This window comes from Cimex lectularius, unplaced genomic scaffold, assembly GCF_000648675.2.
Source record: "Cimex lectularius strain Harlan isolate CLEC.00 unplaced genomic scaffold, Clec_2.1 scaffold20, whole genome shotgun sequence".
Taxonomy (NCBI): domain Eukaryota; kingdom Metazoa; phylum Arthropoda; class Insecta; order Hemiptera; family Cimicidae; genus Cimex; species Cimex lectularius.
The window spans coordinates 1,792,854-1,818,045 of NW_019392641.1; the positions used below are offsets into that span (position 1 = coordinate 1,792,854).

The 25,192-nt window shown below is 36.6% G+C and overlaps 1 protein-coding gene across 2 annotated transcripts in view; it reads right to left on the reverse strand.

Moving 5' to 3' along the window:
• The window catches only part of LOC106661361 (protein outspread), a 234,614-nt gene that overhangs the window by 55,195 nt on the left and 154,227 nt on the right, over positions 1-25,192 (reverse strand). For both annotated transcript variants that reach the window (XM_014384676.2, XM_014384679.2), the window contains exon 4: positions 22,778-22,843. In XM_014384676.2, the coding sequence (XP_014240162.1) occupies positions 22,778-22,843 (66 nt within the window). The remainder of the gene's footprint in view (positions 1-22,777; positions 22,844-25,192) is intronic.

Below are 25,192 nucleotides of genomic sequence, written 5' to 3' on the forward strand. Positions count from 1 at the left end.
TACTCACCGCGGAAATAACAAATTCGTGCAAGTACGTAAATTTGGATTTGGGAGAAAGCGTATCAAATGCGGCACTCATCCGGTAAATCACGCGCTCACCGATCTCACCGCCGACTATCACGGAAGTCGGCGCTAATCCGGAAACATTTCCCGTTCCCCACGTTAATTAACCGATTAAAGAATCAATTTAAACAATAGTGTCTGATATGAATTAACTTCAACATAAAACGATAGGTCCTTTCTTGAGGTCTGCGAACTGACGAAAATAAACAAAAAGTAAGATTTTGTTGATGTGTGAGGTGATGAATCCGTAGTCTGGTCGTCTCCGATCATCCAGGTCTGCCAATAATCAAATGTAAAGCAAGTCTACCACAGCAGAGTAAGAATGTAGAAACACATCTGGCAGAATAAAACCAGCGAGGACAGGCGGACCAGGATGATCGGAAACGACAGAACGTTAAATAGACAAAGTGTGTAATTAGTTCGAATCAAATCCAATTTAAACAACGCAAACGCAGTCTGATTCAACTTTATATTCTGATAGCATTTCCAAAACTACATGTTCTTCAACCATTTTTACACAAAGCAGGAAATTTCCTTTTTGTAAATGTAACATCATTTACGAACAGAAAATCTTTATACGTACCCGACCTTCATGGTTTCTATGAACAAAAGGACTGTGTAATTGTAATATTATGATAATATCTGCTAAGATGAACCCGTAGAATAGTCGTTCCGATCATCATGGTCTGGTAATATCCAAATGTAAAGCAAGTCTACCACTGCTGAAATGGGAATAGCGCACCGCATCTGATAGACTCGAACTAGCAATAAATTGAATTTAAACAATAGAACGCAGTCTGATTAAACTTTACGGTCCGGTCCGATGGCACTTCCAAAATTGTATCTTCATTAACCATTTTTACACACAACTTATAATTAAAACCGGACTGCTTATCTTGAAAACCATTCAAGATGGCAAAATGCCAAAACGGATCTAGCAAACCAGCGAGGACGTGCGGACCGGGATGATCGAAGCGGATCAACATAAACTGCTCATCTATATTGATCTGTTCATTTTCAACAAGATATGTTGCAAATTAAGCAAATACTATTTATTGTGAAGAGGCACAGGTTTTTATTTACGAATCCGGGTACAAAAAATAGGAAACTGTGAACGAGTACAATCACACAGTTGTACAGTCTTACACATCACGTGTCATGAGGATTAAGGTCTGATTATACCCAGCATCGTGTAGACGGCATGATAAAGACTTGAAAAGGCACTTATGGATCAGTGTCGATGTGCATGACGGGTGGGAACCTCGAAAAGAGCTGATGTTTCGAAAAGAAAAAGAAGCGGTGAAAGACGTCAAAACATCGCTCATTCTTAGCACAAATTGGCTTTAAGCCATTTCAATATTTTTGTTTAAATAATGAATTGTTTACCGTGAGGAATAACAAAAACACACGTCGATCAATCGCTAATGGTGTCAGAGGTCAATTTTCAGTTTAGCAGATGGTACGATTATGTTGTAATTGAAAATCCGAAACGATTCTTGAAGAAGTCTGTTATTAGTTGGCAGGGCGTGTATTGTCGACGGCGTGTATGAGATCCATGCCGTTGGAAAAGTGAAAAGGTACCTCGAGGGATTATTAGCGTAATGAGCCATCCATTTGTATTATCATTAATCCCAGCTTTAAATCAATTCCCGAATCTTCCGAAACGTGAGAAGAAAATCACGAGAACGTATCCTTGGAGATTTCTTTTCGAAAATTAATTCCGACCCTATCGCGTCTGTTCTGCATCCGAATATCGTTAATTTAGATCCTCGGATTGATATACAAAAGGGGCGGGTGTGAAAAACTTTGCATTATAGGGTCATTAATCGGGATTTTTGGCACGCCCCGAAAAGAAAAAAATTCAGGTGTTTAATCAAGAGACCGTGTTATAGATCCTGTTTTTTCCTTGTCAGTGGTGCTGCAAGGCTATATCTAAATCTAATATCTTTCGACTCAAATTAAGCACCATGTTCTCCAGGCTTGGAAGGACTTCAAAACATTAAATTAAAACAGTTAATTAAAAGAAATATTTAACAATTTATCAAGAATTAGACATTTTCTTAACACCCAAGACGTCTGAAGTTACCGTTGGGTGAAGCGAACTAAGAGGAGAGAACCACTTTACAAGTTTTTTCCAAATTAAACTCAAATAAAACTCAGAACCCCTCGCGTGACAAATACAAGACGGACGCCTTAACCACCCGACCTCGCAACACCCATCTACTAGATAAACCAAGGAATAAAAAGTGACATTAAAATGCAAATTATTATCTATCATTACAGTTTCTGTTTCCATTACAGAAGAGGCGCAAGATACTTACGACACAAAACTACCACTGAAGATACAAAGCGAAGCATAACTTTCAGAACAATACACTGAGAATAAGATCAAAATTTTCTAAGCTACAGTCTGAGAATGGATAGACATTTGGATGAATATCATCAACAAGAGATGTCTTAATTACATAATACGGACATTTTTGTCTTGTTATTATATTCAAGCAAACTGTGATAATCGTGGTATGTTAAAATCGAGAAATTTAGTGATGTAGCTGTGCTACTTTGGAAATAATAGCACACGAGAATAGATCAACACGGTCTGGGTTACCTACCACATGAGACAGGTGGTGATGGTATCTTTCAGAAAATAATCACACAAGAAAAAAATAAAAAAAAGGATCAAAACTATTTTCATCAGAGTACTAATAAAACCAACTTTCGAAATCGATTCTATAACAGTGTCCCGTGCACAAATATCAACACTTCAGTAGGTGAACGTACGTCAAATTCGATTTAAAAAATCCGTATTGTCCCAAGTCTGATGCTCAATATTGTATTCAAGATATTTCACTTTTCAGGTTCATCCTGTAAGAACTTTATTCCATAAAGTCCTCCACTATCACATAAAATGTTAAACCTACTGTATTAGTAGAAATTTGATTACGCCAATAAAAAGGGCATTGCAAACACTTTGAAATTAATTTTTATTATTTTTTATATATATATAAAATACTGCAGTACAAATATGCCAGAAATCAATGTCAGATTTGCATTCTTCAAGAAGGTGGAAATTTTGAACATTTTTTTTTTTAATTTTAGAGCTTTTTGTTTTTTATTGTGTTCAATTTTCTACCAGTCTTTTTTTGTGTAGTAGTGATTACTTTCATTCTTTTTGAATTATTTTTTAAAAGAAGATTCAAAATCTAAATGACTAATTTTTTTTAAGAGTTTGTTACCCAAAAATTCAAATATTCAGAAATTAAACTTTATTTTCATACTGTTGATAACTAAGCTTTAGAAATTAAACACTTACTTATAGCTCATTAGTTATTTTTTCTTTTTAATTTTGTTTCAATTTTTCTTTATGTGTAAGTATTAGAACCAAGAAAATCTAAACACTTTACATACAACGGACAAGAGCTTTGTAAAGTAGTAAAAGTTTATCATTTAAGTGATTTTGTATTTTGCCTGCTTAAGGTTACAATTATAAAAACAAAATTTCATTTAATGAACTTTTATTGGGGGTAATCAAATTTAAACTAGGATAAAGGTTTCATGAGAGAAAAGAACTTTATGTAATAAAGTTGGGAAAGGTTTTGAAGTAGCCTGAAAAGTGATATATCTTGAAAACAATTGAAAATTATACTTTTGAAAACTGAGATTTTTAGTACACTTTGACATGTAGGATAACCTTTTGATTTATTGACGTCTGTTCAGTTACACTGTGTAATAAAAGAATTAGATTGGGAAAGAAAGGATCAAAGAGTGGTCTGTCTAAGCAGGATAAAATTCAATTCCAACGAACAATTTACATGAAACAATTATACAAATGAAATAAATCAATTAATCATTATTAAACCCCACAAAGGATATTAGTAAACCTAGGAATAACCTGTTTGAATCGAACACTAGCAGAGAAAATTTATTTAGAGAGGTCTTTCTGGTATATTCGTGTGATGCTCTAGATATCCTGAATCGTTAATAAATGCATAGATCTCTTGTTTCGTAAATTGATCTTCACTTGTTTTTACAACTCAGGCTAATATTTCATGTGTGAGTATCGTGAAATGTCAACCAATTATGTTTAAAAATAAACTGAGGAATGATCAAAACGTCCCCTTGATTTACATTCTTACACTAAAACAGATGATTTATCATCATCGCTGTGTTAATAGATTAAAAGAATGTTCATAATGTTAATATTACAAAATTGCATCATTAAACAAAGTCGGCAGGTTGGAATTCCCGTTCAGCCTCTTTTCCCTTCTTCTCTCATTTTGACCCAATTATTTAGTACGTATTTTTATTTCTGCGACGGTTCGATTTGGTCGTTATCACGGACGGAAATTTAAGTGTTACACAATGGTGTTGGCACGTTCCACAGGGCCAACGGTACATAGGCAACAATAGCGAGAATGGCCGGAGATGGTCAACGTTGATCAGACCTCAACTGAACAAGTGTGCGGTGTAGAAACGGAAACTGATTCGGCCTATAAATCGTAGAGTTCATTTTCGAAAAGAAACCGGTCTGTTTTGATAAGGATTACAAATATAAATCAGCCTTAAAAAGAAAAAGAAAACTTCTTACGTAAATATAAACGTGAAGATAACCTGAACGCCTTCCAAGACATTTTAACTATGTGGATTTTTGAAATTCTAACAAATACTTATTTATTCTTTTATATATAATGGGCACAAAACATTAAATCTTACGACGAATTACATAAGAATTGGGGTCAGGATAACATTTCAAATCTAATCCCTAATTGGAAATTTTTTTTACAAGTAATTAACCCCCAATGAGCGTAGTTTAATGACCTTTCTATTAACAGAGAAAACAAAAGGCAATGACATAATCATCTATAGAAGAAAATTTGAACAAGTAACTTTAATCATTCCCTCAACCCTTGAACGATACGGCATCTAACAGGCCAATCAATCTGTTACGTTAACATTAGTAATTTTTGTCATGTGATTACATATGTGACAGAAAGCAATAACAGTTACCAGGACTATGAAGTTAGATAAATTAAAAATAAAAACTGCTGGAATTGACATAATTATGCCTTCAATCCCTTACAAACTCCCAATAAAAGTAGAATAGGTTAGGTTTATAATCAGAGGAGACATTAACACACCTATTAACCAACTGTGTCGCCACATTTGCCGGAAGGAGGAAGTGCTTTGGGACGTACAATGTAACCGTTGAAGAAATTCAACCACTTAAACCGAGCCTCCTAATCAAATTTCTTGATGAATTAGGACTCACCGGTGGTGCTGTAGGCACAGAACGGTGGATACAACAGCTCTTAAAAGGGCAGTATATTACACACCCCGACTCATACACCTAGGTTTCTAATTACATTTTCTAAAATCTCTAAATGCGGTCAATTTCGGGGCTTCCCAAACTGTGTTCCGACCCTAAACGCCCCCTAAATTTCCAGAAAAAGTAATAATTACAAAAATAAACGGAGAATGAATAAATAGAAATTTAAAAAAAACTGTTAAAAATGTGTACTGAAAACGAAAGTTTTTATTTTGCAGCAGCAGTCATTGTGTTTTCCACAGACATGCTTTAGCTCTATATAAAAGAAATGCTAACCACTTTTAAGAAAGTTTAGGTTGAGTATGTTCAAATTATTAATTATATCAATTTGCGCCTATTGAAATCAATACTTTTCACAATACTGTATGTCGATATGGAAAGCCTTGATCAATACAGAAGTTAGGGCTTGCTTGTGCTTAAATTTACGATTTAACGATAGATTACTGGAATTACGTTCTGAATTGTTATCACTGGTGATGGACAATAATTTCAAATTAGCCAACGTTTTCAATTATCAAACAGATTAAACGACATTTGAAAAATGGCAAAAAGGAGGGAAAATAAAAAAAGTGGGGTTGGGATTACGAAGTTAGTGCCCGAGTGTATCGAAGTCACGATAGCTCAAGTGGTAGAGTAGCGGCGTATCTAGGGGAAAGGTCGTGGGTTCGAATCCCGCTCGTGACACTGACTTTTTTATCTCAACTAAAAACCTTAATTAATTGAAAGATATGAATTGGTCAAGCGGACCACGAAAACTAGTGAGTTTTCAATTAAATGTGGTGATTAGAGACGTTAGTCAATGATTATTCGGAGATCGTGAGATGCGGTCTGGTGTGACGTAGGTTTAAAAAAAAACATTTTCTTTATCGTTTCAATCTTTATTGAGACCATCTTCAGGGCTCAAAATGTTTGTTTTCTGCGGAATTGTGCCATTCTTAAGTGGCACTCTCAACCCGACACACAAGGATGGCACAATTCCGCAGAAAACAAACACTTTGAGCCCTGAAGATGATCTCAATAAAGATCGAAACGTGGCACGATAAAGAAAATGTTTTTCTAAAGAAACCTACGTCATACCAGACCGCACCTCACGATCTCCGAATAATCGTTTTCAATTATGAGAAACGGCCAATGTATACTGTCGTATTTATAAGATATTTTTATTAAAATGAATGAGAAGCGTCTTTCATTGCATGGGAAGAGTATCACAAATTTCGATGCTAATGACGAAGTTGAGCCTTCAAAAGAAAAATCCAGTTTAGGGTTGAATCTGTTGAGAAGAAAGAGGTGGAATGTTTTCCTGCGTTAATTTCTTTTATTTTTTTAATATAAAGAACATACTAGACATAAATTATCATTGTAATGTGCATTTCTTACATGGATGTGATTAGACTTTTTTAAACACAAAACAGGTTCGATATATTTTCTTAGTTTATTCATGATCAGCTTTTACAGAGATAATTTAAAATTTAAATATGTTTAGATTTATAAGATTGATTTTCTTAGCATGGATCACAACAGAATAAAAATGTATGGTCACTCCATCCCAATAGCTGATGCACAAGACCAGAATGGGTGGTCAAACCGTTTTCAATTTCGAAAAGCCAACCAGTCTATCATTAATTGAATAAAAATGTTTGACAGAAGAACTCGATACCACCTTGAAATTTATTTTCGAGTCCTATAGTTTTCCCCATTTTTGACAAGGAAATAAACAATATCAACCGGTCATTGAAAAAGCAAAACGTGTTTCGTTTCCATTTGCCACAATTTACCTATGTGAATCCGGATTTTCTATCTATACAGCCACCATAACCAAATACCAAAGCTGTCTAGATGCTGAACCCGACTCCGTCTCGAGCTATCAAAAATTAAACCCAACCTATCCAAATTTGTGAAGGCTAAAAAAATCTAACTCTTCCCATTAATTTATTAATCATTAACGTTCAAATTACCACTTTTGAAATTGGATCGAGTTTTACATACCTATTGATTCCGTTCTGAACAAGTTGATATTTGTATACGGGATTTTGTAAATAAAGTTAAGTACTTATGTCAATCTAAAGTTTGTTTTCATAGAGATATCCCTCTCCACCACCTAATTAGGAATGGACTGGCTAATGCCAATTTATAAAATTTTCGTTCATTACATATACTATACTATACTATAAGTAATACACACAGCTGTTAGGGAACCCTCGATGAAGATCACGTTTGTACGACGTTCCGTAAAAAATCCTTGCCCAAACCGCCACCTGTGTACCTGCTCGGGAGTGAAAATGTAGCAGGGGATATATTGCTCTCCTCTTCTTTCTCTAAACCCGCTCTCGGCCGTCACAAAACCTTGACTCATCCGAAAACGAGATTTTAGTCCAATTCCTCACACCAATTGATATAATTCCTAGCGAAACATAACCGAGCTGTTCTGTCAGAAATTCTGGACCAGCGGCAGTTCCATCTTGCATGTAATCCAGTTTCTGAAAGTCTTCGCCTTAGAGTGCTGTAAGCTGACAATAATATTACCAACTTGATGAGGTCGTTGGTATAACAAGTGGAAAAAATATTTAATTGTTTCACACATAGAGAAAATGTACTTTACAATTAAAAAATATTAACACCAACAAAATAAACATTGCCAGAGAAACAATGATTTCTGAAATAGGAACAACTCTCCCAAACTTATTTCCCCCTGATTACTGATTTAATATAATGCCATTAAAAAGGACTATGACTTTTACCGTGGTGGTGCGGTTTTAAACTATTTACTGAAATGGGCCTTAAGATTTAACTTTTTTTTAAATGATATGTTAAAAATAAATCATTATGGAGTTTCAGCAGGAGGAAAATGCCTTAGTACGTGTTCCAATCATTTTTATGCTCAACATGACTTAGAAGATGCTTAGCTTTACCGATTATTAAATTGAGAATTAAAAATGTCATGGTTCTACATTCATTAAATTCACTAGTTTTCGTGGTCTGCTTGACCAATTAATATCTATCAATTAATTAAGGTGTCACGGGATCCCGCTCGTGACACTGACTTTTTTATCTCAACTAAAAACCTTAATTAATTGAAAGATATTAATTGGTCAAGCGGACCACAAAAACTAGTGAATTTAATAAGTTAAAATGAAGTATACCTTCACAAAAGCTCTCCGTGGCCATTTCATTTGTCGCCGAGAATCAAATAGATTACAGACATTTGAAAAATGGCAAAAAGGAGGGAAAATTCAAAAGGTGTGGTTGAGATGGGCAGTTAGTATCCGAGTGGATCGAAGTCACGATAGCTCAAGTGGTACAGCAGCAGCGTGGGTTCGAATCCCGCTCGTGACACTGACTTTTTTATCTCGACTAAAAACCTTAATTAAATGGAAGTTCTACACTCAATTAGATAAGACTGTGCTAGCCTAATTCGATGAATTGTTTGTAAGGAAAAAAATTGTCAGGCTAAGCTACAACTAATAAAAATCGACCTCCAGGCCTACTGTTGGGTTTTCATACCCTGTGCCATTTAATTTTTAATGGAGGTTTTAGTGGAGGGGGAGATAAATGGATTTCCTTTTGATGTTTTGTTGTGACATATTTGAAGTTTCCTCAGTCTTTTTCCCTTCTCTGTGCAAGTTTCAATATTTATCCTGTCAGGAGTCGCATTTAGCCATCAACAGGCGTTAGAACGGACCTCGATACGAACGCCGGCCGGCGTACGAAATGGATTCGAGTCGTGATAAAAAGGGAATATCGATAATTACAGAGAACCGGGCTGGAGAATGGGTTTTCGCCACTCTTTCGGGTTTGGGGCTACCCAATGAAATGTTAATAGGTACCTACTTAGCGTCTCATGGGCGATGCCGACTGTAAATCGGCGCAAACGGATAATTTGGAGCCTGTCAGAAATCCTGGCATTATGTAAAAAGGATGCCCATCTTTAGACCGACGATTTCGTCGAAATCGAAAACGGCGGTTTTATTTATTTAAAAAAAAAAAGAAAGAAAAAAAACCTTTCGCTTCTGATCAACCGATGCACAAATTTATTTCTTATTAAACTGATTAGTGATGATGTTAAGATTATACTAAATAAGCATTAAGAACATGCGAAAAACTAATTGAAGCTCCAAACCGGGCAAGATATGTTCTGCTGTCTTATTTCCTAAGAAGGTTAAGATTATATTTGACCGTTATTATTTACAAAAATTATATCAATTTCGACAAATAATTGCATTAAGAAAACCCATATATTTTTAATAAAAAAATTCCAAAAAACTTAATTTTTTAAAATATTATTTTTCTATTACAGTTTGTACGAGAAACGAAAACACTTTCTTGACCAAATCCAGTTTAATTTTTTGTAAAACGATCGATTTTTCGCTTAATCCTTTGGCCAACGGTCTTCTGTCTGTTGTAGCGGAAGATGACCGAGAGCCGCTTAAGACAACGCCTGTCTAAAAAAAGCGCCTAATTTTCAATATCAAAAAAAAATTTAAATCTTGGAATGATTTCAGGTATAAATCATCAGGTCATTCTGACTATTCTCGCTAATTCCAAACCTGGCGTCGTGCTTCATTTAGAAACATTTAACAAGTTAAGTCCTCTACCTGGTCAAAGGTGCAAAAAAATCGATTTTGAGTAATCACAGATAGATACAATGCCATGGTCTTTGTTTTTCCAACTTTACCGGCAGTAATCATAATAATTAACCATCAATCCTGACTACCTGTTTGGCAAATGTGCGAATCCTTCATTATAATTAAAATGAAATATAAATTAAGGCGGTGCGGGAGAATGAACGAGGACACGATTTTCGACGTGCATCTATCAAGGCCATCGGAGCAACTTCCTTACAGATTATGTCGGTTTATCACATCATTATTTTTAATTAATAAAAAATCTCAAATCTTCAAGACGGAAATCACTTTTAATCAGGTTCTTTTAATTGACACTTTCGTGTAAAGTTTGAACGTATAAAGTGTACGGTAGCTGAAATAATTATAACGACTACACTAAACTACAGAAAATCAATCTGAACTTGTTTTAATGGCTGATAATTTTACATTAATAATAATCAGCGTCAGTGGTTTTAATAAGAAAGTCATATTTAATTCATTCTCTCTTTTTCGTTTTAATGTTTGTTTTAAGTTTCTAACAGCAGTCTTTAAAAAAAAAAACACCTTATAACATTTACATTTTATATTACGACAGGCAAAAAAACACGCGCCTAGGCGGACCAGGATGGTCGAAAACTAAGATTAACGTAAATATTTTTAAATATATAAAAAGTGTTATAACTATAAGGAAACTATGGAAGAATATTCACGGTCAGTCACTAAGGAAAATCTATTTTAAAAATACCTAATCTTCCAAACAATTACGTAATGTCTTTCGGTTTAACAAAAAACTTAAAAATCACATTATTTTGGTTCATTTAGTCGACAGTCAGAAAAAAAACTGTTAATCAGCGCAGCGAACGTGTTAAAAAAAGAAACATAGCTAATAACAAGATCAATATTTAATTAATAAACAGTCGAGTTCATGAAGTTTGTTGGCCCAGAACTTATTATCTGACCGATCAAATGTTTGGATAAATTGAGGTCAAATGTCTGGAAAATCACAAATAACCGAATCGGTTCAAGATATAGTGGTAATCAGAACGCCGAGGGTAAACAGCGAGACCAAGCGGATACGAAGATTGATAATGAGACAGCGTTGAATCCACGCGAAGCAATTGAATTGCCAATCAATTTAATTAACAGCTTGTAACAAAAACAAAATCCATACAAACAAAAAAGAATGAAACTATCTATTCGAGGAGAAATTTATTAATCAATTTTCATAAATGAAATTTCATAGTGCTTACACAACAAGGCTTCAAAGATTTGACTATCTGCTAAACGCCTTAACCGATGATTAACATGATCAATCAATAGTTGCAACCAAAATAACGTCATTTCCAACGAAAACAAGCTGACCAAAAACTATACAGTGGACAAAGATAAATCTAAGCACCAGAGTTGCAAAGAGTACAACTGGCTGCAGAATTAGCTTAAAAAAAGGTCGTATAAAATTGTATGAGGACTAAATATTTTGGGCATACAACAAGAAATTAAATCAGTCATTCATTCGTAGAAATAAGGACTACTATATGACTCGGGAACATCCTTTATATAACATCCTATTACGTTTTAAGAGATTATGATTGGCTCCAGAAACATAATCTGGCAATATCTTGAAGTGCCAAGGCACAAAGGAGTTCTGGTAAAGAATAGGCATGCAAACTGACTGGAGGATCTTCAAGACCATATATAGGTCCAGAACCTATGTATGCATGATAACCGAGTAAACTGAAATGAACTAAGAAACTAGAAAAAATACCATAAGACATAATGTGCAGTACTTGGGGAATACAAAACCCTCGCTTCTTATTATAATCATCATTTTAGGTATTTCCAGACCATCCGGTTCCGGCTTTTCATGCTAATTTGGTCTGTCAGATGCATTTCAGCACTTCTCTATCACCGATGTGAATCATATTTATGCAGTGGCAGACCAGGATGACCTGAGCCGACAAAATTACCGGTTCGTCACATCGCAGACATGAATAAAAATCTCCGCTTTTTATTGTTTTTTATTATGATACTTTACGACAGGGTTGGAGTTACGTCCATGTATTCTTCTATACTTCTGCATATTCCACTTGTGGTTGTACGGTAAATCAATTGACAGAAGCCCAGCAGTATGGAGAAATGTGGAAAAGCGTCTTGACAGACCAATCCAAAGAGGGTAGACTGACCAGGATGATCAGCCCGAACTGAAATATAAGCCATTCTAAAACTAGACGTCTTTAAAAGCATCCAAAGTATAATTGGTTCAAAACATGATTAAATATACACTTAATGACCTTAGATGTAAGAAATAATTTGTAACAAGGTTTCTGCAGCAATTATGACTGTTTATTCCAGGTTCTGTGTGTAAGAAATTAGCATCATCCGAATCAGGAGGTCGCATGACTTAAAATCACAAATTAGCCGCTTTTCATCTGGAATTAGCGGCGCTCCATGAGTTTTATCACGGTGCGATCACGACCCCCGGCTTTAAATTGGATTTATTTCTCGGAGGTTCGATACACGTGGCCCGTTAGTTCTCGGTAGTCGGGCCGTATGTAATCACGCTCGTATGCAATAATCAAATCCGCCAAAGTTCCGCTTCTTTGCGTCCAGAAATGGAACACTGCTACGCACACCGTTATAGGAGACACTGCTAATCACCGTATCATTATTTCAGCTTGTTCAACATCTGCGATCGTTCCTCCTGTCATTCTGGGCCGTAATCTATTTTCAACGGTTCTTATATGCAAATCGAAGGCCGTTGTGATCGCAGGGAAAGTCGAAGATCACGTGAACCTTCGGTTTCGAAACAGACACCGATTACAGAGAAAAAAACTGGAAAAGTCTTTTATCTCTTGAAACAATTAAGATAAGAGATGTCACAATCCTCCTTATCATGAAAAGGTTGAAGACCCTGTTACAATTTCATCCCTTTATAATGTATACTCACAGATTATTTAGGAGATTCGACACCGGGAATTTTATAACGGAGCGATCTGCGTTGTGGAAATACAGCAAAAAAGCTTCTTCCACCGGTAAACGTTGACCGAGAAAAGTCAGAGGAAACGGCCGTGGATAGAATCCGTTGCGTTAAGTGACACGTGCCACATCTCAGCCTGTATTTATCAACAGATCGACAGATTCACCATATGGCGAGACGAGACGTAAACAAGCGTAAAAGCTTCCTTTTTCCATAACCCGGCTGGAGGAACCGGTCCCGATTCCCCGGATACTCCGTCCTCACGATAAGATTCCCAAGTGTGTAAAAGTGCACTTATCGACGAGAAAGTCACTGAGACGAGCCTCTTTGTCAAACCGGGAAATTTTAATTCAACCCGCCCTGAGGAATGCATGAACTCGACCGGCGCCCGGCAGCTATCTTCCGCCCGGTCGTGAAACGATTGTAAAAGCACCTGAGTCGTAAACATTTTTACTCTCGCCTCAGCCGGTATAAAGTGAATACGTCTCGTCGGAAATGGACGGACCCATTGAAAGAAGGGAGATGGAAACAGAAAATTCAACCAAAAGGAACATCTATCTTCGTCTCACACACAAAGAAAAAATAAACGCTTTTATCGAACTTGACAGAATTTGATCCACAATCCTCGTGTTTCATCTAGTGCTATACAAAATCAAACAACAATTTCTATAATAACGGATGTCCTTGGATATCCTACTCGGTTCGTATGTACTGTCCTACATTTTCCCGCATTTTACTTCTATAATCATCGTGATCCGATTTTTCTCGCTATGTTTCGGCTTTCAGACCCACAGGCGATTAAAAAACATGCGATTAATTGAATAAATTGCGTAAACAAAATTTCTTTAAAATCTACAACTTAACTGCCACATGTTCGGTCGCATACACTAACTTAGAGCACAAAATCAAAATTAAACGTACTTATTAAGCAGCAGTTCTTTAAAGCCGAAATTCGACGGCGTGGTTTGATTGGTATACGACTTTTCGGCATCTTTTGTGCACCAGTCATAGTACAATATCCATTATCCTACGTCCTATCAAATAAAATACATTGACCATCATAACTATGGCTCGAAACATACCGAAACGTCGAACCTCGGCTTTAAAAACTGCTTAATAAGTTGTATACAAATAATAAAGCCTTATCATTTTCGTTTAGAAGGCCTAAAAATACCCCATAATAGAAGAAAAAAGGAAAAAATAAATACAAATTACAAGAATAAAACGTACAACGAGGCAACTTTTTTAAATTTGCTAATCATAAGAATTAATGAGTAAATGTGAATGTTTTTGTTTTAGTTCCGATAAAATACAAGTCGATTTTGTTATCTCTTCCAGGTGAAGATTGCACTCAAAGTGTACGTTTGTAAATATAAACAGCGAGAAGAGACGGACCTGAGAAATCATTTGCCTTCTAAACCAAGCAAATATTACGCTCTTGTTTGCCTTTTTTGACCAGAGCCCAGCGTAATAAGGCTTAGTAAAATTCCGAAAGCTTGTCAAAGATAAAGCAGCAGATTCAGAAGACATGCATGATTCGAAAATCCTTGTAAGCCAACCCCTAACCTTCTCATTGCCGAAAAAAATTAAGATAGGCAAGCCAAAATGGTTGGAAATTATTTATAGACTTTTTCATCATCCTGGCAAAAAGAGGAAATCTCTTTAATTTTACTTTACTACAAAATTTATTTCAAACCTAAGGATGATATATTTTTTGTCTTTCTAGCTCCTTTTTTATTATTTTTTGTTGAGCTGTAAACTTTATAAAGCTTAGAAGTAATTTTACTCTACTAACAACATTTATTTCAAACCTAATGATGATATATTTTTTGTCTTTGTAGCTCCTTTTTTATTATTATTTTTTGTTGAGCCGTAAACTTTATAAAGCTTAGAAACCTTATAAGTTATAGCGGTCGGAGGACAAAAATCTATATTGAGTGATGTAATTAGGGCATTTCCTATCATTCTCGTACTTGGCTTATCCTCTGTTGTTGGGTTAGTACAAAAAATCGTTAAACCCATTCCGATAAATAAAAAGAAGGGAAAGGAAAAAGATAAAGACGGACAAAATCACACGAATTTACACACTTCCATCCTCCAGACCCATTTTTCAATCATATCAGAAATCCTGGGAAATACAAACGATTTGCTTTAGATTTTGCACTGGGTTCAAAGTGTATATTAGTACTTTTACTTTATAAACAGTGAGAACTGATGGACGTGAGAAATCATTTTCTTACTGAACAAGCCAAAGGAGCAGGTTTTGTTTACGGCTTTGAACTGAGTATCCGTAAGTTCTAAAGAAAAACTGTATTCATTTACTATAAGGCAAAATCATTTAATAATATTATCGTCCTGTAGAGACTTAAGTAGCCTTAATAAAAAGAACCGAACGCTTGGTGAAGACAAAGCAGCAATGTTACATCAACCTGAACAGGCAAACCAAAATGAAGGGAAATAACTTAGCTACATGTTATTCATCCTGATATCTTAATTTTTAGTAACTCTTACTAAATTAACTGACAAAATTTATGTCGAACTTGTGCAGGCACCACGAAATTGAGATCTTATCATCTTATCAGATATGGTGGCTGGGTGGACAATAACCATTTTTTAAGTGATGTAAGTTCGTCATTTCTTATCAACCTTGCTTTGACCTACACTCGCCACCCTCTACACTGGGGTTGGTACGCTTAAAAAAAGACTGATTGACGAAATATATATTAAACATTATATAGATAGATATTGAGCCATGTGGGGATTCTTACTGCTTATAATACTATCGGTTAAAGTAGCTGGTGGGACAAAAACTTATATTAAGTTCTGTAGTTAAGTCTATGCTGTTTATCCTCGCTGAGTTATAAACCGTTAACATTTGAAGACGGGCATAGGATGTACGGAAACGACCCAACTTTATGTGTTGTGGGTCAATCTACATTCCTCTCTTCATACATACCGGAGTTTAATTGATCTTGAACTTGGATTCTCACTCGAGCAGGCGGCCACATGGAATGCGACCGGGTGACACTAGATAAGGTGCGGCACGCCCACACGAATCGTACTTATCCTACGCCCTTAGACCCTGATAACGTAAGGATATCTTCTATTCGAAACGGCGCCCCAGAAACCCGATTCTATCCTTAAACGCGTTGGCGGTGGTTTAATTTAATGATTGTTCTTTGTTAGCCGTCAGCCGTCTTCTTGTCAGGAACTAATTGCTTATGCGGCAGAATGCATAATAGACTGACTACTTCGTACGTTACGTATTCTGGCAAGAATTCGCGGGGAAAAAATCTCTGGCCACTTAATATTGGCTCACGCCTTGATCTTTTTTTGCTGCCTGAAAATCACCGTGATAGTGGGCAGAGAACATGGTGATGTTTTACTTTAGAAAATTCACTACTTATGCACTACTTTATGCAGATGAAGATTTAACAGCTGTTGTTGTTTCTTATAAGTTGCCTTTTATATATATAAAAAATTCGCTTTTTTTAAGGACTGACCAGCATATAATGTTTAAAAATGTACTACCATGAAATACTATCTATTTGTTTGTATTGCCTTTTAATTTTGGTCGGTGGTCAATGTTGACCATGTTCAAATCATTTTCATTTTTTCCTATTTTTATCTACGTACAACATATCCTGAAAGAAGTGTCGGATCATCCCGTGGGGAAATCTGCCAGCTGGACGCCCCACATGTGTCTTCCACAGTCGGTTTTCTCTGGAAACGTTCCTTCCGTTTTTCCGCTCCGACGAGAGCGAAAGGGTCAACAGATCTCGTCTAACTAGGCTAAAGATTCCAATCTGTAATAGGAGAGAGAGAGAGAGATCCGGCGACTGATTCTCATTAGGACAACTCTTGGGGCAATTAACAGCGCCGTTAGTTGCAGCAACAGTTGAAGAGATCATATCAGGAGACGTTTTGGGTCAGCAAGTGGCGAATATTCACGTACGAGTTCTAAAAATAAAGTTAGTAAACAAAAAGTTAATTGTCAGGGCCCGTTAACTTGCATAGTTTTACGACTTAAACATGTCAACACGGGCTGCTATAAACGTAAGCGAACATTGTAACTTTCAAAATTGGGTGGCTGTTTCTTGGTTCATGAACGAACACGGAAGCAAAATATTCTTTTCAGTTTCAACGCGGTTGAGGAACCATGCTATCTGCGGTTTCATTTGTATAGGATCAGACTCAGACAGTCGTCAAATTGCCCAACCTGTGACGAACCAGAGACCCTCAAACACTTAGTGTTCTCCTGTACGGAGCACGAAACTACTAGAGCAACTCTTTTCGACCGACTCTTCCTGCTGAAAGAAGTAATTAAGCCGTTTTGTTTTGAGAGCATGTTGGCATCAAGTAACGGAAAAGTTTATAGAGGAATTTATGAATTTCTACAGAACGCCGGGTTGGACATATAATTAAGTCAGATAGCCGAGTGGGCTGGTATTCCGCTGGATGGGTCTGGGCGGGCCGGGTGCTGACGAGGGGGTCGAAGAAAGTGCACAGGGCAAGTTGTGCTCCGGACTGGGGGGAAGATGCTTACTTTTCCACGACCTCACCAGGGGATGTAAGTGGTTTTTATCCGCATCTTTCTGAAGCATCCGAATCGGGGTGGTGTTGCCCAAATGTCAAATGTCTATACTTAATAGGTGCACTTCGGCCGACCGCTCGGCGGTGTACTGGGCTGACCTGGTCTGGTTCTATTCTGGCGGGATCTTGGACCTGGGCACTACTCACGGGACTTTGTCTGTATGCTAAAAGAAAAAAAGAAGAAAAAAAAAGTGGCTAGTTTTGAAGTTTGTCTTGGGGTTTTTGACATTATATCTCCCTTTTCAACAATGTTATTTATTATGCTACTTTTTAAAACAATAAATAAAAAATTATCTAGGCTAGGATGTGTTGCAATACAAGCTTTAATGTAGGGCATAGTTTTTCCGTTTCCCCTTAAGTTTGTACATAATTGTTACAAACAATACAAAAAACAGCGAGAAGGTGATAAAACAACTTTTTAAGTAGAGAGTATTTACTGATTTTAGATAGTATTGTCGTCAAATGTTTTAAAAGAACAGTTTCAGAATCTTGGTGAAACACACAGCAGAGAACAAGAAATCATAAAGTAGCATTACTGAAATACCAATATCTCTAGATATGTCGATGGAAGAAAACAGAAGGAAAAACATGTTGAAATATCGTGTGAAAACTTCCAAAGATAAGGTGTGTTAAAAAACAGTTAAAAGAGAATGGACCATCAAGAGGTTTAATATGTCAAAATCGTTCGGAAAGGTTTTAAAGAAACTTATTTATAGTGTTCTTTCCCACTTCTGAATGATAAAACACGTTTAAAAGTCTAATGCCATGGTAGTATTAACCTTTTCTGGAAAAGTGAACGCCAGAGTCATTTTAACGATGACAGAAAAAATGGGCCCTGGTCAAAACTCATTTTAATATTTGACCGAAGTTTATAAATCGTTTCTTGTCTTTCAACCGTACGGTTTCGTAACGTGCACGTCGTTCCCATAAATCCCGAATACTTTCCGGGAGTACACGCAATCAATAACCCATTGGGAACGCCTATTGTGAGAGGTTGCGAAACAATGTCCCACATGGGATCGAGACTCATTAGGGCCTCTGACACCCAGCATGCGCCGGCAGTAATTAAAAATCTTTTCACCCTCAGAATCTCTTCACAAATCCGAAACAGTAGAGATAAGTTTTTCTCGTTTTCAAAAGGGGCGAATAAACGACGAGAAGGCGTCTTCCGTGTTTTGAATAGTAAATCGCGAATCTTAGTTAATTTGTAATCGCCCTCAGGGCAGATACGGTGCAGATTATACGCCAAACTATGATATATCGAGATGAAGAGAAAAAAAAAGTATTAGAAATATTGTCGTCCAACAAGATGAAGCCGGTGTCATAATCTTCACCATCTCTGCCTCAGGGATGATTATAAATTAAATGAGTAGTCGGTTGTTTTCCAACCACACCCGTTTTCCGAATATCAACAATTAATATACAAGCTATCTCAAAACGATTACATATGTGACGTCTGTTTGAATAATATCAGTTCAGACTCGACAGGGTTATAAATATTACATCTATACAGTATTAAATATATATATTACAACGGTTCGAAATCGAGTTGGGAATATTTATTTTGAAAATTAATTTCAAAATGACAAACAAGCGAATAAAAAATATGATAAACATTGCGGGTTTTTATTAGCATTATAATTACACGGCATATATTTCAAAAGAGTACGTAGATAAGGAAATGGGGATACAGCTGGCGGTCGGCAATCGATGAACTGTTCGCGGTCGGATCAGCAATCTTCTCTGGTCCGCCTGTTATCGCTTCGTCAGCCAGCCGTACCCGACCCGTTGTAGGAAAATCATCTCTAACGGCAACTTAGTAGGATAAATTCAAAATTTTCCTCGCCCGCTGAATAAACTGTGCCAAGCGGATTCATTTTTCGAGGTCAGACTCGCATCAACTTTCATTTTAAGAAAAACTGAAATATCGGGATTTTAAGAAATTGTGTACGTGCTGTTTCAAAATTGCAACTTGTATAACTCTGTTGCCTCGCTTCTTCAGCCAGATTTACAACAAAAGCCCATTTCAAACGGAAAGTATGTGGCATAAACTTAAGGACACAGGAGGAAAGGTGTGAAACATCACATCTTGTGGCCAGCGATAGAGCTGTCTCGATCTAAAATTTTCACTGGTCCGCGCGTAATCGCTTCATCAGCCAGAGTTTCTAGAATATGTCTTTCTCTAATGTAGAGTATGTTGGATAAACTCGAAATTTTACCTGTCAACTGAAAAGGCTGTGAGCCAAACGGGCTTACTTTTTGGTTCAACTTGCAATTTTTCCGAAAAACAATCAACCTATACTTAGGCGATGTTAGAATATTGTTTCCAATTTGTATAAATTTATTTATAAACAATTTATGATTATAGTTAAACTGTATTTATTTTAAATCGTATGGAGATGAGTAAATAAGGAAATATAAAAAATTTCATAGCTAGTGGATATCAATCTATGGATACTGGTAGTAGATGGACGATCTGTTATCGTCTCTGGTCCGCCTGTCGTCGCTTCTTCAACCGGATGTAAAACAAAAGTATTTAACGGAATGTAAATAGGATAGAATTAAATAAATAAACATAAAAGGAAAGGAGAGAAATGAGAAACTTCACTTGTGGCCTGCAATTAATGAACTATGAATGAATCGATCTAACATCATCACTGGTACAAATGCTGCTTTTTCAGCCAGAGGTAAAACAAGAAAATTCCATCTCTAACACAAAGATCGTTAAGGAATTGGGGGAAGGTGAGAAACATCACAGCTTGTGTTCAGCAATCGATGAAAACTGCCATTGGATCGGCCTTAATCAAATCTTTACTGGTCCGTCTGTCATCGCTTCTTCAGCCATACGTAGAAAGATAAAATGCCTTCTCTAACGTGAAGTACGTAAGATAAACTTAAGGAATCTCTAACGTAAGGAAATGAGGAAAGGTGAGAAAAATCCTAGCTTGTCGTCTACAATCTAGGAGTTGTAATTGGCTCGACCTGAAATCTACACTGGTCCACCTTCATAGCTTCTTAAGAAAATGTCCATCTCTAACGGAAACTATCTACAAAAGTATTGAAATATGAACGTGTCCGTTCATGAAAACGATTATGATACATGAAATTGACGAAAATGCCTCAGTGCAGTTTCAAATGTTATACTTGTAGAACTCTATTCCACAATGATAGGGGATTTGGTACCGTTTACTATGTATTTATCAGCTGTCATAAATAATGTTATTTTATATCATTGTCATCACACTGCATACATTTCAAAACGTATGGTGATAAAAGAATGTAGTTAGTTAAAAAACCTCATAGGTTGTGGCCAGTAATCCATGAATTTTTATTGATACTGTGTGTAAACATTTCTGGTCCGCATGCTATCGCATTTTCAACTATACGTATTGAAGACTGTGTATAATACTGCTTAAAAATTTTCCAACATTCTAAAAAGGATGTATGTCAAGTGGGCGCATTTTCCACGATTCGACACGAGGCCATTTCGAAAAACGAACAAAACCTATCATGATAAAATTGCGTCTGTTATTAACTTTGAACAGACTTTGCCAAGTGGACCCATTTTTCGCCGTTCAACTCGCGACCAGCTTAGCGGGATTTTAGGAAATTGCGCAAAGCCGGTTTCTCATTTAAATCTTGTATAACTCTGTACCACAGGACTTAGGTGATTTTCAAAATGTTTACTGTGTACGTCTTACTTGTGACGTAATTCATTTTTCTTAAACATTCTCTTACTTTTATAAGGGCACGTAACGATAATTGGACTTATCACGGTATTAAATAAGGTAGAGCTGGTAAAAGCAGTCAAATTTCCAACTCTTACGATAAATAAAGAATGAAAAACTATACAAGACTCACTTTAATCTGCGTATCCAGGCCACAGAGGCAAATGTGCCATTCGAACAATTGGCACAATCGCCTTCTGTAAACAATCCGCGATGGAACGGTTTAAAAGTCGTGATCTCTTAATTATTTATTGAAACGATCGGATCGGCCCGGCCTTCGGAATGTAATTGTCCCACCAGACGATTAATTCCTGTACACCCAAGCAGTTTAAACGACTCGCTGATCTCATTTCAGATTGCGGTATAAGCAATAAATATATGGAGCAAAAAGGCCACAAAGCGCCGGGCACATATGCGTAGTGGGGCCTGTCAATTTTTGCCAATGGCCGAGTTTACCGGAAGGATCCTTCTTACTCATTCATGCTTTGGGAAATTAAAAAAAAACCTTAAATAATAAACTCTTAATATCAGTCCAAATACATTAATCATTACATAATAAACTAATTTATTTATAATTTATTAATAATAAAATTGTTATCATTACTTCATAATAACTGGCATGATTAATAGTTGTTTGACAGGATAGTCTTGTAAGTAATTTGCAGATTTTTCTTGTATAAACTACAAATGGGTCCATCTAGCTTCGTTGAACACCTATTATAATTTTAAAAGGAACACAGGGACAGGCGGTCATTGAAGAAACAAGTTTTGCCAAGGTGACGTAGTATTTATTAAAGGCAAATTAAAATATATGTGCTAAATAGGTCAGATATGATCAAGCGATGTTTTACTTCCGTATTCTTTAAATTTCACATTTAAAATTCAATCTTAGTTCAAAACCAAAAACGAGAAGCAATGGAAAATACATCAATTTCTTTAATGATAAAGCCAATATAAATTAAGTTATTTGTAAATGAATGTTCGGGGGGGGAGGTCTGTGACAGATACGGTTTAGGTTCCGACACGGCGTAAGGTGTAAGGTAAAGGTCCCAACACGTTTTAGTATGAGTACGCCAACCCCGTCAATATTTTTCAAAATTATATTGATAAAAGGCGGCATCGCGAAGTGTGGATTTCCGAGGGGCCGTCCCCCTTGCCTTCTTCGGACTTCGACAGGCTCTCACACCTGTCGTGACTTAGTATTCGCCACGAGTCAAGTCCTTAATTAATTACGGCGGCGACCCAATTCGCGGGATTCGGGCCGTTTTCGGATCCTCCGTTATCCCGGGCACGGGCATGTGACCCGAAAACGGACTGACACCGATCAGTCGAGTTGATTGAGTTTCTAAGTCGCGTAAAGTGTTGGGAGAGTACCAAAAGTTCCCGGACCGTAAAACGGGAAGGAACGGAACCTCGTACACCCATGTTTGATCGTTAAACGTGCCCCTGTGCGTGGTGCAAGGCCGTAAACATAAAAGACGATACTTACATGTTCGTCGAGGGAGTAGCTCAGTTCTCCGTCGTCGTAAAGGACGAACCATCTCCTCTGCCATCTCTGGAAACAAAATAACAAAATAAAATAAAAATATTTTAAAAAACCAGCACATTGTCTATCCAATAATTTAACGTTATTTCTGCTGAAAGTTCCCTCAGAGATTTACTTGAGTATGGAATAACAAATGAACATTAAAATATATTTGTAATTTTAATATTTTCCGATCCTGGTTGCCTATATTATCTTTTTTAATCTAATAGCGATGTCTTGGCATTTCCTATTCTTTAGTTGTAAGTTTGTGTTCATATTTCATCATAATTAAATATTGGAGATGTGGGGGTGATGTCCTAAACTTACTAGATAGTAAGAACAATGGTCAAACTACAACACAATCTTCATCGTATTCAAGATTGGGAACAACACCAGAAAACAGTCCTCTTTGGCTAATAACTTTGACTTTAAAATAGGGATGAACACAAGAAAAATAAGCTAACAAACACTGTCCATGGTTATATGCCGCAACTTGTCTGCCAAGCCAAGCCATCTAAGATAGAGAGTCCAGTATTATCGAGTACATTTGAGTACAATTGACTATTAGTACATAGGACAGGGAAGAGCAAAAGACAACACACATCCACTGAACTGACAAACTGAAATGACGAAACAAACGATAATATGCAAATTACAATGCTGAGGGATATCAATACCACATAAATTTATAATTTGATACAGAAAATGGCCCGACCATACGACCCAACAAACATATTAAAAAAGGGACTCGAGACTTTGACTTCACCAGACTCTGGAAAATTGAAGAAAACGAGATGCAAAACTGATCATTCAGTTCACGCCAAAGAAAGAATACTCAAGAAGGATAATTGAAAACTAAGGTTCCTCACTACGCAGAACTCAAAGAGAAATCACACAATCATTGCTGGTACTAAAATTTAAATTTTAAAAATAAACGTGTCATTTATCTTTCAGCGTCCTAGTTGTGAATACACCCGGCCCTTATTCTTGTCCCTTATCCAATTATTTTAAGCAGGAAATAACGAGGAAAATAATGATCTCATGTCGGCTAAATTGTCATCCTAGTTTCCTTTACGACTAGGTAAATTAACCGTGTAAGCTAAAGGTGAATGCATAAGCACACGTGGTGGTACGAAACGACTATCGGAAACATAAACATGTGTCACAATGATTGGTACAATGTCTTCTCGAACAATGCCTAGTATACATTACACACCAACTTTCCATAATTGTTTGCTGTAGTTGGACAATTATCACCTTTCGGCCTTGCTCTTCGGCGCAGATAGGATTGTGATGGGAAAAATCATCAGAGAAGGCGATCCACCTCGGAGGATGTTGCCTTTTAATGAAAATCTGTCCGTCAGGTCCTTTTTCGTTCAAGATATTAACTCTTAGCACCGTTAGAAACGCATCTTTACTCTTAAAAATCACCATTATTTATCCCAAAAGGTAAACTGCAACCAAAAATACTATGAAACTGTTTGATTTAATACTATACCTAAAACTTGCGCTTTTCAGCTCTCTATGCTCAAATTACAGTTTGTTCAGATATTCCTACAATTCCGTCAGTTGATAGAAAATTTCGCGAAGCAGAGAAAAGGGACCGCCTCAATTATTTATTGCAACGTACAGACTACTGTGTTGTGTTTAGTGACCGTTACTTGATGATTATTTGGAGGTCGTGAGATGCGGTCTGGTATGACGTAAGTTTTAGAAAAACATTTTCTTTACCGTGCCAACGTTTCGATCTTTATTGAGATCATCTTCAGGGATCAAAGTGTTTGTATTCCGTTAGATGTGTCATTCGTGTCTGTCGTGTTGAGAGTGCCGTGAAAACGAACACTTTGAGCCCTGAAGATGATCTCAATAAAGATCGAAACGTTGGCACGATAAAGAAAATGTTTTTCTAAAACCTACGTCACACCAGACCGCATTTCACGACCTCCAAATAATCGTACAGACTACTTCTGAACTGTGAAATTCTTAAAGTATATTTACATAACCAAGTGTGCTTCTTCCGACCTTTGTACCTTGCTTCTTTGGTCCTTACATATCACATTTTGAACGGCTTTTCATTTGTCACTTCCTACAGTGAATTTAAACAGCCGTAACAAGGCGAAATGTTTTCTGTAACCCATGACAAGTGACTTCCGAGGTCCACCGACCTACAATTTCAATAAAAGGAGACGGACAGAATTGAACAAAAGAAATGGAAAACTGAGCTGTGGATACATACACATAGTACAGTTGATCTGTCAGTCTATTCTTCCTATCTGGATTCAAGTAGATAAATCGTATATAGAACCAATTTTGGTCGATGGGGTGGGATATGCGGTAATTTTCTAATAATATAGAAATGTAACATAAACAGAATAGTTG